General features: G+C 58.2%; 1 protein-coding gene and 1 long non-coding RNA gene across 2 annotated transcripts in view; one reads left to right on the top strand and one right to left on the bottom strand.

Moving 5' to 3' along the window:
- Positions 1-16,166, bottom strand: part of ASS1 (argininosuccinate synthase 1) — a 44,823-nt gene that overhangs the window by 6,646 nt on the left and 22,011 nt on the right. Inside the window, exons 10-13 of the mRNA XM_081152366.1 lie at positions 14,785-14,875; positions 12,547-12,631; positions 11,914-11,978; positions 4,041-4,172 (exon numbers count right to left, since the gene is read on the bottom strand). Of these exons, the coding sequence (XP_081008492.1) occupies positions 4,041-4,172; positions 11,914-11,978; positions 12,547-12,631; positions 14,785-14,875 (373 nt within the window). The remainder of the gene's footprint in view (positions 1-4,040; positions 4,173-11,913; positions 11,979-12,546; positions 12,632-14,784; positions 14,876-16,166) is intronic.
- Positions 7,702-9,307, top strand: LOC308564317. Its single transcript, XR_013999926.1, has 3 exons — positions 7,702-8,176; positions 8,544-8,606; positions 8,940-9,307. It is a non-coding gene; the product is annotated as an uncharacterized lncRNA (long non-coding RNA).

Here is a 16,166-nt window from a genome sequence, read left to right as displayed (position 1 = left end):
CCGATAAAGGGCTGGGTCAGCGGCTATTGTTGGAGGTCCAGGCCCCCAGGGGCTTGCACTGAAGCTCTCAGTGGGGAAGGGGAGCAGGCCTCCTCTGGGATGGGGGCCGGGGGTCTGCAGAGGTAGGGGAGGGCCGGGCAGGGAGAGAGGAGGGTAGACCCTTGCTCTCCATGACCTGCCATTAGAGTTCACGTCCCAGCTCCACCTTGACAAGCAAGGTTATCTCTCCCTGCCTCAGCTCCTCGTTTGCATTACTAACCACTCTCCAGGGGGCCGTGTGGGCTCAGTGAGAGGGTGCAGGCCAAGCTCTGAGGGTTTTGCATTTGAGGTTTCAACCAGCCTCCACCAGCCCTCACTGGATCCAGGGAGACAGATACTCAGAATGGGGAGAGCTTGTCCAAAGTCACACAGTGAGATCTTGAGGGTGCAGGTCCAACTGAGTGCTCCTGACTCCAGCCCAGACCCCCCAGTGGCTCAGGCTCGGCCATCTCTCTAAATCAGAAAGATTAGACATCCCAGGCTGGAAGACAGGGGTAGGTGGAGACAAGATAGGGCACAGAGACCCCAATGGGAGTGCCAGGCCTGGTCCTTCTCAGGATCTCCTGTCTCCATCCCACGGGTTTCTTTTCCCAGCAGACCCAGCCTGGGGTATGGGACAGTGAGCTTGGTGTCCTGCGTGGCGGGAGACCCTGCATGTCCCAGGACTGTGGATGTGCTTTGGGTGGGGCCTGGGGCTGGGTAGAGCCCTGCATTAACAGGAATGACAACCCTCTGTGCGAGTTGTACATTATATTCACTTTACTGCTGAAGCAACTGAGGCCAGGGGAGCGGAGGTGAGCTATGCCCCCTCCATGAGATAGGCGCTGAAGCTGGGGCTCTGCCAGGGGGCAGGGTCTCTCAGAATAGAGGCTGCCCTTGGAGGGAGAGGGTCTGTACAAATCCCATACAGGCAGACCAGGAAATCCGGGGAGGGGGTAAGAGGAGCGGGAGACAGAGGTCATGGTAATCAGGGCACCTAGGAGTGGGGCTGAGGCAGAAAGGCTTCCCATGCCTCAGTTTCCCTATCTGTGCCCCAAGACAACAGGGGCTCCAGGGAAGCCAAGTGCCATAGCGGAGTGGCGGGCTCTATCACAGGAGCTAGATAGAACTGGGAAGAGACCCGACCCAGTGCCCTTTATTTTACAGGAGGGGAAACTGAGGCTCAGGGAGGAGACAGACCTACCCGAGATCATAACCCCAAGCAGAGGCGAGGCCTCTGCCTCCTGCCTCCTTGCTCGGAAGCCACACCAGGCCTTCGCGGTTATTTAACACGCACCTGCATAGCGTGCCATGCCCTGTTCTAGATGCTTCATATTCATGCATTTAGCCCTCACTATAGGCGGAATTATTACCCCACTTCTCAGATGAGGAAACTGAGGACAGGGAGGTTATGTAACTGCTCAAGCTAAGCCCTGGTCTAGAACACTTATGGGAGAAACCTACAGGGACCTGGATGTCAGGGGGGCCTGGGGAAAGTTAATATTAATAATAACCACTTGGGCCCGGCAGGCATGGCTCAGTGGTTGAACATTGACCTATGAACCAGGAGGTCACAGTTCGATTCCTGGTCAGGGCACATGCCTGGGCTGTGGGTTTGATCCCCAGTAGGGGGCGTGCAGGAGGCAGCCGATCAATGACTCTCATCATGGATGTTTCTCTCTCTCTCTCCCTCTCCCTTCTTCTCTCTGAAATCAATAAAAATATATTTAAAAAAAAAAAAAAATAGCCCTGGCTGGCTTGGCTCAGTGGTTAGATTTGGCCTGCAGACTGAAGGGTCCTGGGTTCGAGTCTGGCCAAGGGCCCATGCCTCAGTTGCAGGCTCAATCCCCAGCTGTGGACGGGGCATATGCAGGCGGTAACCAATTGATGTGTCTCTCTCACATGGATGTTCCTCTCTCCCTCCCTCTCTCTCTCCCCCTTCTACTCTCTCTGAAAAGCAATCGAAAAATTATCTTCAGGTAAGAGTTAAAAAACAAACAAACAAACAAACAAACAAACAAACAAAAACCCTCTCTTGGATCCGCCCCCACTGCCCTCCCTCCCCCTCTCCTCCCCCAGACGCTGATTGTTTGCTAACCTCCTGATCGCTGCAGCTCACCTTGGGATTTCAAGGAGACTCGGGGTTACCGGCTGCCGCTATTTCTCCCCCCATTGTTCCGGCGGCTTTGAGGCCGAGTCCCCCCTTCCCAGGTACAGACAGGTGTTTAAATACCATTGTCTCCTGCGGGCTCTCCTGCCCCGCGGGGTGTCCGCGCTGGAAGGCGGGTTTGGGTTACCAAGTGGGGGAGCCATTAAGACGCGCTGCGCGGAGGGCGCACACCTGGCTGGGCTGCGCCTGCTCCGGGGCCGGGGAGGGGCGGCCCGGCCTCCCTCCAGCGAGAGAGTGGCTGCCCCGGCCCCTGCTGTGGGAGCCGGCACTGGGCACTGACGGGCGCCACCTAATCTCAGCCGCACGGGGTGAGGAAACAGCCCCAGGCGGGGGAGACGCTGGTCCAAGGTTTCACAGCTGCTGAGGGGGTGCTGTGAGGCCAGGCCAGGCTGGCTTCAGAGGCCAGGTTCTCGGCCACTGGGGTAGACCCCAGGGGAAGGGCCTGTGGGCTGGGCAATGAACAGGGGTGACCAAGGGGCTGGGTGGCATGCACAGGGAGCCCCGGTGTCTGAGGCACAGCGTGGCCTTGGCTGTGGCTCGGTGCCTCTCCACCAGGCCACCTGGGGCGTATTCTTGCTCTGTCACCTGCCGAGCCCTCTAAATCCCAAAATGAGTTACAGCGATTAGGAGGTTTCAAAGGACATAAAACGCCAGGGTGGAGGAGAAGGGGACAAGGCGAGGGCAGTGGAGGCGTATCCCGGGTAGTTATTAATTATTAACTTTCCCCAGGTGCCCCTGACGTCCAGGCCCCCATCGGTGTCAAGACGGGCCTCGGCAGCAGCCTGTCACCCCAACGGCTCAGGGGGGCTGCTGGCCGTGATTTCTCTAATCGGGGAGATGTGAATGGTATTGAGCAGGCCAGCAAATCGTTCTTGGAAAGGGCTAGCTAGTATTTTGGGTTCCACGGGCCATGCGGTCTCTGCGGAAACTACCCAACTTCTGTAGCTCAGAAGCAGCCGCAGCGACCTATAAATGAATGGGCATGGCCGTGCCCAAAGTGCTATTTATGGACACGGAAGCTCCCATGATTTTCACATGTCATGAAGTATTATTTTAAAAAATAGTCCCCAACCCCTTATATACATAAAAACTAGTCTCAGCTCATGGGCTGAACAAAAACGGGTGATGGGCTGGATTTGGGGACCGAGTTACACAATGTGAGGGATGGGTTTGGAGTCAGAAGGCCCTGTGACAGCCCTGTGACAGCAGGTAAGGCACCAAAAATCAGTGTCCTCCCCTGTAAAACGGGAACCCGCCCACACTGCGCGCTAATGCCACCCACCACCCATTCCAACCATGGGCTGGGCCTGTGGCCGTCCTGGTGATTTCCCAGCTAAGGTCGGGCTCATGCACTGCCCAGGCCCGGGGCCGAGTTCATGGTCAAGGCAGCCTCTCCCTTGCTGAGACAGTTCATGTGGCGGCTCCACATTCTGCCTGGAGACAGCCTGGCCTGGGGTCAAACCCAGCGAGGCCACTTCCCGCTGTGTAACTTTGTACAAGCTCCTTCCACTCTGAGCCTCAGTTTCCTTTTATGGAAAAGGAGCTGGCCGTGGTTCTAAGAAAGTTGGGGGGACCCCTGGGACACCTCGTGTCCCCACACAGTGCCTGGCACCAGCACGTGCTAAATAAAGGTCGGCTGCCCTTGGGGTGACACACGATATACATCCTTGGAGTCCTGTGGGCTGTAGGCGGTGGGGCAGCAGACACCTCGATCCCCTGTGAGCAGGGCAGGTCCTGGCACCTCCTCCTTGCTCCCTTGTTCCCTGACCCACTTGACCCCTCCAACCTGCCTGCTTTGGGCTGTGGCCGTGGGCCGGGCAGGGGGCGAGGGGCAGCCGGGGGGACCACGCACCGGTGTACACCAGCTCGGCGAATTTCAGGCCCAGGCCTTGCTTGATTTTGCGCACTTCCCGATCCATGGTGAAGGCCTCGATGTCTAAGTGAGCGTGGTAAAGGACCGTCCCCGCTGGGGTCTCGTAGATACCTAGCCATTTTTCCAGGCAGGGGGAGCAAGGAGAAAAAAAGAGAGAAACACATGAAATCCAAACTGTCAGCAAATGACAAAAAAAAAAAATAATAATGACTTGTCTGACAGGAGACAAGCCGGTCGGACCCATTCACTCCCAGCTTGCTGCAAAATGCATCTGTCATTATGTTCATGCTGGGGCCACGACAGTCCACTCTGCGGCTTGCGGAGAAAATGTCTGGATGCCCCCCTTTGAAGAGGCCCGCAGACGCTGGAAAATGACAGGGTTCGGAGCCGCTCCCCCTCCTTCCCGACGCGTGCCCACCGGCCCGCGGTGAAAACCTGTAATTAAACCGACGACGGTGGAGCCCAGGGCCCCAAATACCCTTCCTCCCTTCCGCGGGGAGCCGGGCAAGGGGACGCTGCACGCACGCGTGTACACGTGTGCACACACGGGCGCTCCCGCCGCTGGCTCCTCTGTACCGTGTCCCTGCAGAGCGATCGCGACCTCTGAGGCGAATCACCTGCGTTCCCCTGCGCCGACCCCACTGCACAGGTGGGGAAACTGAGGCCCGAGGAGGGACGAGCGCAGGGTGGAGCCGGGAACTGCTGTGGGTCAGCGGGTGCTGGGGGCCCAGACCCACCGTCTCACTAAGTAGCCTCCCGCTCGCCCCAGGCTCGGTTCCTCCACTTGCTAAACGTGCTTGTCCCAGGCGGGAGGAAGCAGGCCTGGGAGGAGGGTCCGATGGGCAGCGCCACGCTGCCCGCGGGGACACCACGGCGCCGAGAGGGGGGACTGCCCGCGCACGCGGCCACACTGACCCCCGAGGGCCCAGCACCGCGGCCTCTCACAGTTCAGCTGACCTCGGGCAAACTGCCCCGTGCTCGCTGGCCCAACAGAGGAGGGGCAACTACCACCCCCATCCCCAAGAATGCCACCCCAAAAGGTGCCCTTTTCCTGACCACATAATATTACAGCGTTAAAGGGGCAGATTTTCAGTTATTCTGGTAATTTACCACCATCGTCTTTCCAAACTGGCTGTGCTAAAAAAAAAAAAAAAAAAATACCCACACACAAACGGGACCCAGAGAGGATTTGCACACCCATGGTCACAGCAGCGCTATTCCCAGCAGCCGGGAAGCAACCAGGTGTGGAACAGTGGGCGAGTGGGCAGGCGACATGTGTCCAGCCACACAACGAAACGGTTTAGCCATAAAAAGGAAGGAAATCCTGACACCTGCTGCAGCGCGGGTGAGCCCTGAGGACAGGACGCTGTGAAAGGAGCTGGTCACAGGAGGACCGATGCTGTGCGAGTCCACGGAAATGAGGTCCCCAGGGTAGCCAAATTCACAGAGGCGGAAAGGCGATGGTGGGTGCCAGGGGTGGGGAAGGGGCAGGGGAGTGAGTGTTTCGTGGGGACAGTTTCATTTCTGGAGATGGTGGTGGTGTTGGCCGCTCAACAGCGTGAATGGACCTAATGCCACTGAACTGAACACTTAAAAATGACTAAGTTGGTAAACTTACTGTTATGTATATTTTGCCACAATTTTAAAAGAATCCTTTTTAAAAAAACATGAAACCTATAAAGGAGATTGTTTTCAATTCTGAAATCCAAAGGGGGCGCAGGCTCAGCCGGTGCCACGAGCCTGGCATCTCCTCCCCCGAGAGCTCCTCCAGTCCCGACCTCTCCGTCTGGAAGTCAGAGATGTCAGAACTCGAAGGCAAGGCCCTTTAGGGTCACAGTGGCCGTGCTCTCCTGACTTCCAGCTGCAAACCCGGCATCCAGCAGTCTCCAGCAGGAGCCCGGCATATCGAGCAGAGAGCCCAGGCCCTGCTGGGGGCAGAGGAGGCCTCTCTGTAAACCCTGTCCCCACCCTAGGCAGTCTTCAAAAGGCCGATCTGGTCCCACATGCTAACTTTATAGGTGGGGAGGCTGAGGCCGGGGAGGGACATGACTTGCCCCCGGTGCGTGAACCAGCGCCTGGGTCTCCTGTCTCTGCTCCAGGTGGCCTCTCAGCAGTGATCAGGGTGCTCCCCGGAGCAGGAAAGGAAACCCGCAGGTCAGAGGCGCCGTGGCGAAGAGGAAGAGCCTGGTTCTCACCGCGGCTCTGGGGTGCCCGGTCTCAGGGGACATATCGTGTAAAAGAGACCGGGGGTTGATGTGATTACAATGTGCCAGGAAAGAGCCTGGCCCGTCTCACTTGTGGGTCTGCGGCCGTCCTGAATCCAGCTGTGGCCTTTGGGGGGACGTGGCCTCCCAGCAGGAAAACACTAACGTTCCTGGGGAGTCCGTCAGGCCCCACTCGCCTCACCCTCACTCTCGTAGGCACAGTTTGAACAGGCTCACCCTCCATGTCTGCGGAGGGACGCAGAGGCAGCCCAGAAAGGGGTTAGAAAGGCTGGCGGAGGTGGGGGCGGCTGGGTGGCCGAGAAAAGCCACTGCGCACGGCACAGGGGGACGGGGAGGCGGAGGCGCGGAAAACCTGTGGAGACAGACGATGCAGCGCCGGAGCTGCGGCCCCTCCTTGCGGCAGCCTGGCACCACCACCAAGTGGCTCCTGACGGCCCCGGGGCACCGAGAAAGGCCCCTTATAAAGACAGACGCGTGCGGAGCGTTTGGAAGTACCTGCCTCCAAAGTGGCGAAAACCACCAAAGTGTTTAAGAGGCGAGTCCTCAGCTATCCCAGGCACTTTATCGCAAAGAAGAAAGTGATCTCTCAAGAGTCACCTGGTCCTCTCCCCGGGGCACAGGCTAGGAACTCACTATTCACTGGTTCGGAAACAGCCTTCTAGTGATTAGTTTTGCCGGCCTGGAAAACCCCAGCAGCTTTCAGAGCCCGTCCTTACGCCGCACAGACGGTCCCGCCGTGCACGCCACCCAGGCAGGCGGACAGCAGAGGAGCTCATTCCCAGGTCCCGGGGAGCCTGCCAAGCCAGGGACCAGGAGCCCCTCGCCACTTACACCTTTACCCAGAGGGCTCAGCTTTGCTGTGTGACCGGGGCCTGCCTCAGCCCCTCTCTGAGCCCCAGGCACCTGTCTGGAAACTGAGAAGGTTGCAACTCTCTGCTGCTCTTCCTTCTAACTTCCACCTGCCGGAAGGTCAGTGCCCGGACACACTGTCCCCCTTCGCCCCAGCCGCAGGTGTGGCGTGCGTGCTGATGGCTTTGTCCCTAGAACAGTGTTCTAGAGACATCATCTCCCAACAGCGCAGGGAGGGAACCGGGCAGGTGACACGCAGGGTTCGAGGGAGACATCTAGACTTTCCAGGGAGGAAAGGCTAGGACTTGCCAAGCCCTGCAGCCCCTGCCCCCGCTGCTGGCCCATCATAACGATTCCCCAGGAAAAGATCAGAGTGCCGATGGGCACAGCTACCCCCTCCCGAGCCCCCAGAACCAGCCTCCTGGGGGGCTGTCAACCCCCCAAGGCAGCCGCAGGAAGAGTCCCGCGCAGCCACGAAACACACCGGCACAATTAATATTCCTGGCCCCTTTCTAAGAGGGTGTTAAAAGTTAATTGTGACTGATCAAAAAGCTTGTTTTCAGCTTGCCGCGCGCGTGCGTGCGTGGGGGAGCATTTTAAGATCTTCCCTCTCCTCTCCACGGGGGTAGGGGGTAGATGATTTCTGTGTATTTCTTCTGGAGAAAAAAAAAAAGACTTTAAAAAACACCGGTGACAGAAACCTGATGCCAAAAGACTATGGATTTGGGGCTTTTGACAGTCGGCATACAAACCACTGAGCCAGAGGAGGAGGGAATGACAGCTGAGGCTCGGTGTCGCGGCGGAGGAGACAACAGACATCTTCGGAGTGACACGCACAGCGGCTCCAAGGGTCTATTTTCATCCCCCGTGTTTACAGGAAAAAGACAGAGTGTCAGCCGCTCTCTGCGGAGCGGCTTCAATCACACCGCAATTACCGCCGGGCGGGGGCGAGCGCCGGGGCGGAGAGTGGACCGAGGGGAAGAGGTGGGCACCCGAGCAGCTGCCGCCGCTTAAATTCTCATCTGTTCCCGAGCCTGCCAGGTTAGCCCGGATGGAGCGATTTGGCAGGATGGAGTGGGACCGGGACTCAGCTGGATCGGGGCCGGGGTGGGAGCGAGGGCACCTGGGCCGGAGGCTCTGGGCCTTCGGGAAAGCAGCCTCCAGGGGGAGGGATTTGGAAACGCCAGGGGAAGGGAGGTTGGCTGGAGCCCAAGGGCTCCCCTGTTAGGTACCAGGGCCAAGGAGAGAGGCGGTTGCCATGGAGACGGGGAGGCAGGGGATGGTGGGACTCTCACCATCCTCTACGCTCCTGGTGCCCCCCAGGCCCCACCCTGGGAATCGGGGTGGCCCTCTGGGGCTGGCCACCCCAGGCATCTGCAAGGGCCAGTCAAATGCCTTTGCTTCACAGGTCTCCTCCATTCTCCATCTGGGGGGTGCCGCCTGCGTGAAGAAGCTACTAGTGGGTGGGCAGGTGGGTAAGTGGGCAGGCAGCCCTAGTTCCTTCTTAGCAGAGGCGTAAGGAGGAAGGGAGAGTAGGGGAGAGTAGGAGAGAGGTGGGCAGGGTGGAGGGAGAGGGAAGGGAGTGGAAGGGAAAGAGTAGAGGGGAGAGAAATCGGGCAACGAGGAGGGGGAGGGGGTCACCGGAAGAGGTGGGGGCAGGCAGAGGTGAGACCCCGAGGGGCCGGCTGGGACAGGCGCGAGGTGCTCGGAGGGCAGAGGACTGCGCTGTGCCTTCCCGCTCTCCTCCTGCCTGCCTTGCCCCCCCTTCTCCTCCCCACTGATTTCATTTACTTCACTTAATTAGCCCCCCTCCGGAGTTAAAAAGAAAATGTGATAATGACCCTGTGAACAGCCACAATACAGCGAAAGCTACTCCATCTGCGGCGTCCCCAGCCCCCTGCCCCTCTGACCCCATGGCCCCTGGCGCCACCAAGCAGCCACCCCAGACCCAGGCCACGAGCACTGCCCAGCTCCCTAACCCCCAACCCCTGGGAAAAAACAACCACCAAAAAAAACCCCCCAAAACAACACCCCTCCGAAAAAGCAAGCCCTTAACGAATTTCAATGATGAGCTTTGTAAAATCAATACAAACGATATTTCCCCTTGTACACGCAGATACGGACAATAGTCTTCCTGCTCGGCCCTCAATAAAATTGGCAATTAACAGCTTCTCCGGTTACTGCAGACTTAATAAAACCCTCGTCGAGGGGGACCCATAATGTCCCCACCTACTGCCCAGCTCTCCTTTCTCACTGCGAATCATGGGGAGTGGAAAATAGAGACAAGATACCACCTAAAACTGGGAAACCATTTTCTGCTCACCCCCCAACCCAAGTAAGAAAATAGAGGTGAATCAGAACTTCCACAGGGAGAGGACAGCACCTAGTGTGCCCCGCCTTTGACAGCTGGAGGCACAGAGAGGGAAAGCAACTTGCCTAAGGTCACGCAGCAAGTTCTTGGAGTCAGAATCCAGAGTTTCCCCCAAAGATGGTACAATGCTGACTAAATTCTATGCTGTGAGGGACAGCCCCGCCGGGTACACACTGCTCGGCAGGGTGAAGGCTGTCCTCCAGGAGTCTATCCCTCTGGTGGCTGGTGTTCTTGCCGAAGGAGATAGAACTGCCTGCTAACCTCCTGGCTCCGACCTCCGATGCTGACGCCGCCCCAGTTCTGGGGGGAAGGTGGACTCTACCAGCCAGGCACAGCACCTACTGTGGGTCAAGAGCTCTCCATATTTGACCTGTACACAACCCATTTCACAGACAAAGAAGTTGAGGCTCAGAGAGGCCGAGTTGCTTTTCCAATGGCAATGGAGCCAAAATAGGGACTCAAGTCTGGCACCAAAGCCTGGACCCTCTATACCAGCCTCCCCCTAGGTCTCCAGGGGCTCGGCCTCTATCAGACCCAACCCACCATCCAGCTGGCCACCTGGGGCACCTCCTGTCTTTTCTACCACTCCCGACCCACCTTCTCCATCCCACATTCTACCAGCTGAAGCCCATTCCCCTGCCACCACCTCCTCCAGGATGTCTTCCCAGACAAGGCCTTTATCGCCACTTCCTTCAGTTCAAGTTTGCTTGGCTCTCCCTGCCTAGCAGGATGCCACCTCAGGGTGACCTCAGTCCAGTCCATCTCTCTCCCATAGGGAAATTCATTTTCACCTTAAGTGCCAATCCTGGTCGACTGCTAGTGACTGCCTGAAGCACTGACACACATCCACAACCCATTAAGTGATGCCTGCCAAGGACATGGGGGGGCAAGGCAACAGGTGCCTTGGCGGGCACCTCTGAGCCACACAGCTCCCAGAGGGCACAGGTTGTCTTGTCTTTTCAGCATCTGCCTGGGGCCACCGTCATTAATGGGGCACCCCCACTGCTCCAGTCCCTGCTATGATATACCCAGGCTGGAACCCGACGGGTTACACTCCAGACTTCAGCTCTCAGCCTCTCTGCATCGGGGGCATCACTCCTGGTCCTGCCACCCACGTGCCTGTGACTTGGAGCCTTGCTCTCTCCGTCTATGAAATGAAGGTGCTGGCCTCTGGCTCCCCAAGGTCCCTCCCAGACCTGCCTTGGAGGATTCGCATTGTGCGGGCTGCCAAGGGCAGACTGAGACAAAGCGACATTTCATCAGACGTTAATATCGGTAAGAGACAAAGGTAAGAGATGAAAGGCGGCAGCAGCTAATTAGTATCTTGCTCTCCACAAGGCCTTTCCCCGAGAGTTTCAATTAGGTGGTTTCCATAGAGGCCCAGCCGCAGAGGAGAACCACCTGAGATAAACCCCACACCGCTGGAGATAAACCCCAACAGTTCAGAGCCCTAACGACGGATCCCACCCACAGCCTAGCACAACTGGGGAAACAGGCCCAGAAACGACAAGCCCAAGGTCACTGGGCCAGGCAGGCGAGCCTGGGTTGAGGACCCCAGCATCCTGCCTCCCGCCCCAGCGCCCTTTCCGACAGCTGAAGTCTGGCCGTCGGCTGGGTTTTAGCATCTCAGTTAAACATCGCGAAGGACAAAGGCCGCGATTATACCTTGGCCTGGATTTATTCGGTTGTCTTTTTAAATTGGCCCTAAGCAGAGCGACACGAACACCTGCCAAAACAGGGGACCCTGACCCCAGCACTGATAGTTAAAAATTCAGGTGTCCAGTTTGAGGGCTCTACCGGCTGCAAGCTGGACCCCTCCTCTTAGAGCTGAGATCGCTCATATGTTTGGGGAGACTGAGTCCTCGAGAAGGTGTGGTCGAGATGACTCAGTCAGTGAGTGACAAAGGGACTTAGAGGGCTCTGATACTAAGAAAAGAAAGAAGGACCTGCTTGGGGACCAACCTGTCCTCTCTGCTGGCCCAGCAGCCCACAGAGCCCACCCCTGGCAGGATCTCCCCCACCCCTCCCAGGCCAGCCGGCCTCCTCAATGTAGTTTTAATGACCACGAAATCAGCCCTGCAACGTCTGCCTCCGAACCCGGCCGACGTGCCCAGGGCCCAGCAGAGCCTGACCTCCTCTCTCTCTGGAATCTCTCCCCTCAGCATCTCTCCTGGACCCCCAGGCTCCTCCCTGCCCTGGGGGCAGCTCTTCTTGCAAAACTCTTGGAAGCCAGTGGCAAAGCACCCTCCATCCCCACTTCTCAGGAGGGAAACTGAGTCTGGTGGGGGTGAAAGGACTTGCCCAAAGTCACCGATGTAGCAAGGGAGTCCCAATGCCCGAATGGGATGGGGACCTCGGGGGACTCCGGGTGCCAAGGCATGCTCCCAGGGGTGGTGGGCAGGCTGACCTCGAGACTTCATCCCGATGAAGCGGTTCTCCACGATGTCAATGCGGCCCACGCCATGCTTGCCCCTGTGGGGAGAGTGGGTCACTTGGGGCCAGGTGCCGCCACAGCTTGGCCACATCTGGACTATCTGCACCCCGGAGACACATGCAGGACGTCAGGCACCATCTCAGATGTCCTCAGGCTTAAGAGGACATCTCAGCCAGGCCACCTGGCCCAACTACCCATTGTACAAGTGGGGAAACCAAGGCCCAGACAGGGAAGAGATGGCTTGGGTCACACAGTGAGTTTAATGTGTCACTCCCGTTCTCTCCGCCCGCCCTAGGGCCTTCGTGGCACCAGCACTAACCACTATTCATCGTCCCTTCTGTCCTGGTCTCAGATCCGGCCGAGAGCTTGGAAGCCCCAGCTGGGCTGTTCCACGGGGGCAGCAGACCCCCTGTGGTTATTACTTTCCAAGACGGAGGGCCACCGGGACTCAAACCAGAGACACTGTGTGGCTGTGCCAGGCAGCCTGTGGGACTTGGGCCTGACTTCCCGGGCCCCAGGCAGGACCATCAGCTTCAACGGGGTGGACCAGAGAGAGCTTGCCAACTGTGGATTCCTGGCGTGGGGGGTGGGGGCTGAGACACTCACGCAATTTCATTCAAGTAAATGAAGAGCTCCAAGGAGGTGCGGTGGGTGGTGCCATCCTTGACGTTGGTCACCTTCACGGGGACCCCTAAGGTGTGAGGAGAAGGCAGTGGACCTTCAGGCTGGGGCTCAGCGGAAGAGTCTATGCCTGCCACCCCGCCCTCTCCCTCCGCCCGCAACGCTTTAAATGGATGTGACAGATATGGACTCCAAATGACTCTGTGAAAAGCCCTGTGCAGGTTGAGGCCTGCTGCGGGGAGAGAAGGGATGAGAGAGCCCCCCAGAATGAAAGGGAAAATGCAATAAAAACGCTCGCCCCCACCCTTCCCATTCTCTGTGCCCCTTTTGCATTTAGGGCTGTGAAATTGGAACCAGGCCCTGAACTAATTGAATTTCACGCTCCACCATTGTCTTAGGCCCGGAGCACCTTCTGTCCCACCAGTTATCCGGGGGCCGCCCGGCCGAGGTGTGGCTGAGCTGGCGCACACACGCACAAGGCCCCCGCATGTCTGTCAGGCAGCCCCTGGGCCCCCGGCCCTGCACCTCGGCCCCGCACACAGCCATCTGATTGATGGGGGTGAGCTGGTGCCCACTCCAGCAGGCGAGGTGTTGGGGGCGTCCCTGAATTCTGAGAAGTGGGGTCTGGGGTGGCAGGAGGGAGGCGGCTGCTCCAGAGGGACCGTGGAGGGGGGCAGGGGGTGGGGGGCGGTGGGTGGGTTCGGGGTTGACTTTGAATGGTGAGGGGCACTTTCTTGAGCGGTGTGAAATGAGCAATAAATGTATTAGGGGACTAACAAGAGAGCTGTAACAGTGACAAAGGAAGGCTGTTCAAAGTTGGCGGCTAATCCCCCACCCATCTGCCCAGCTCATTACCATGGAGCCGGCGATCGGGTGCCAATCAGGGCTCAATAGCGCCTTTCGAGTCTTTATTAGCCGGGCGCCGCTCGCAGGGGCTCCGCTGAAGGCGCTGTCAGCATCCCCATTCTTAACCCCCATTTCCAGGGGTTTTATAACTTGGTTGTAAATTGCTATTAAATGTAAGTCTGCCCAATAATGAACCTTAAGCCCCTCTCGGCCCCCCCGCCCCCCCATCCCTTTCTCTCCCTCCTCCGTCCTATTATACCCTCCCTTTGCCCAGCCGTGGACGGGGCCTGCCCCAGAAAGGGGCCGACATTGTTGGCGCTGCTGCCAGAGAAAGCCTCTTAGCCTCTAAAATAGTTAATAATTAGATTAAAACTTCAAATAAATTAACTAGCGGGTGAACGGGGACCAGCCGGGGAGGGTTCCTCCCGTCTCTTTTTCCCCCAGACAGTCCCCAAATCATTAAAATGGATCACGTTTCCCCTCCAGCTCTCTCGCCCTCAGGGCCCTCCTGAGCTCCTGGGGGATCTGGGGTGGAGGGACACTACCTGGGTCTGTCCCACCATCTTCTCAGAGATGATGCCCACACAGGCCTGGGTCAGACTTAGAGATCCAGCTGCCTTTAGGGGCCTCAGACCAAGGACCCATAGGCCCCCAAGTGGCATGAAATTCAAGGGCTTGACAAGTAGAGAGGCTGAAGATGCCCTGTGTCAGCAAGGCTGCTGGGAAAGGCCAGGAAGAGCCAGTGATGAAAGCTCAAACAGCCTCCCTGCCCTCCTTCCCATGCCACCTCCTCCAGGGAAGCCTCCCTGATTTTTGCAGCCTCCTAGAAAGCTCCTCTCCTTGCACACCCTGGGCCTTCACCCTGAGCCTGGTCCAGCTCCTCCCATGAGCAGGTAAGCCCTGCCTTTCCCTCCATTCCCCAGGGCAAGGGGTGTCCCTGGTGCCAGGCTTGAGGCAGGGCACGCAGGCCAGGCCAGCAAACACTTCTTGTTGACGGCATTGAGGATGAAGAGAGCAGGACTTGAGCAAGAGTGTGGTGGGAACCTCGGGGTGCGGGGTGGGGTGAAGCGTCAGGTAGCCAAGGACTGGCCGAAGCGTTAGCTATGGGGTCAGTGCAGCCCAAGGCCAGCTCTCTAAGCTGAGTGATTTCCCCAAAGTGCCACCACAGCTGAGGGTGCCTGCCTCCCAAGCCTAGAGGCTCCATGGGTCTCACCATCCAGCTAAAGGGGGAGGCTGGGAACCCTCGAAGCCCCTGCCTGAACTCTGACCTCCAGAAATGCAGGAGGGGTGCAGAGGGCTCATGCCCAACCTTCCAGGCTGGGGAAAAGAGCCAGGGCCCCGAGTCCACCGTCTCGAGTCCTGATGGGTGCCACCTACCTTTCTTGAACTCGATCTCCAGGACATCAGGGTTGTTAGGACCTTTGGCCGGGTCCTGGGTCTTTGTGTAGAGGCCTGGAGGTGCTTGGTTCTGAGAAAGGACACAAAGAGGTTGGCAACTGGGGTGCCCAGAGCCACGCCATGCCATGCTGGTCCCCAAACCCTGCACCCCACTTCCCGCGGAGATCTTCAATCTCTCCAGAAACGGGGGACCGCGGGCCCCGTCCAGCAGGCCTCCCAGCCCCCAGCCCACCCCGCTTGCAGGGGCCTGGGAAACAAAGGGCTCAAGGAATCAGACAATTTTTCCCTCAACCTGATCTCATCTTTTTCTTTGACGCCCCCACAGCTGGAGGTAGAATAGCAGGAGAGGAACAAGTCAGGCAGGAAAAGTGCGACTTTGGGGGCTCGAAGAGGCGGCGGTGGGCTTCCCGGGAGCGGCACGCACCCTAGCGCAGACGCCCGCCCGGGATTGGGGTCTATTCTGCACTGACCGCAAAGCTAATGACTGTGCATGACCCCAGCAGGTGCTCCAGCGAGCCGAGCTGTCCCCGGGGTCCCCGAGGTTAATACTCACAGGAAGAAAAGAGAGGAGCAAAGCAAAAACCCATTTGAAAACACATCAACCTTTATGTATATTTTTTCTTGGGCGTGTTGGAAAAATGGGCCTCTCGTCTCCATGCAGCGATCGAGAGCGGCTGGCTGCCTGGAGCTCTCAAAATCCCCTCCTGCCTCAGAGGCCTCCGCTCCCCCCAGCACTGCCCCCCGCCCCCCAGCCTTCGGTTTTGGGCCCTGGCCTCATGTCCCTCTCCTGTGGGCACCCCAGGCCCAGATGTTGTCCGCCTGCTGACATCCTGGGAAACGCAGTCCCCAAATCTTTGCTTTTAAAACCCTGCGAACATTCACACCCCACTTGCCCTCTACAGTTCCTTTCCAGTTCTCAGCAGAGAAGGTCAAGTATTGTTACCCCATCTACAGATGGAGAGACAGAGGCTGGGGGGCAGGGCTGTGGCTGCAGCCAGGAGTTCTATGAGGACATGGACCACCCGGCACAGGGCAGGGGACCCACGAGGCCCTCACCAGATATGTGCTGGATTTCAGGGTGGTGGGAGATACCCCTGCAAGCCAGGAGTCAAGACCTCAGGCTGGGGCTTGGGCTAGCTGCTTCACCCCTTGAGCCTCAGTTTCCCCATATGTAGAGCGGAAGACGTGATACCTGCCTCCGATTATCTGACAATTTCGGTGTAGAGACAGTCTTTGCTGGACGTGAAAACCACCCACGAAAATGCCAGAAAGGCCTGGTGCAGGCTGTACCCGGTCCTGCAGGTGGGAGGGACAGCTGGAGTGGACTCCTGTGGCGCCCCCAGGACAGGCGAGCCGTTAGA

This window comes from Miniopterus schreibersii, assembly GCF_964146895.1.
Source record: "Miniopterus schreibersii genome assembly, chromosome: 11".
Classification (NCBI taxonomy): domain Eukaryota; kingdom Metazoa; phylum Chordata; class Mammalia; order Chiroptera; family Miniopteridae; genus Miniopterus; species Miniopterus schreibersii.
The sequence above is the reverse complement of the archived record's forward strand: the minus strand, read 5'-3'. Positions and strand labels throughout refer to the sequence as shown.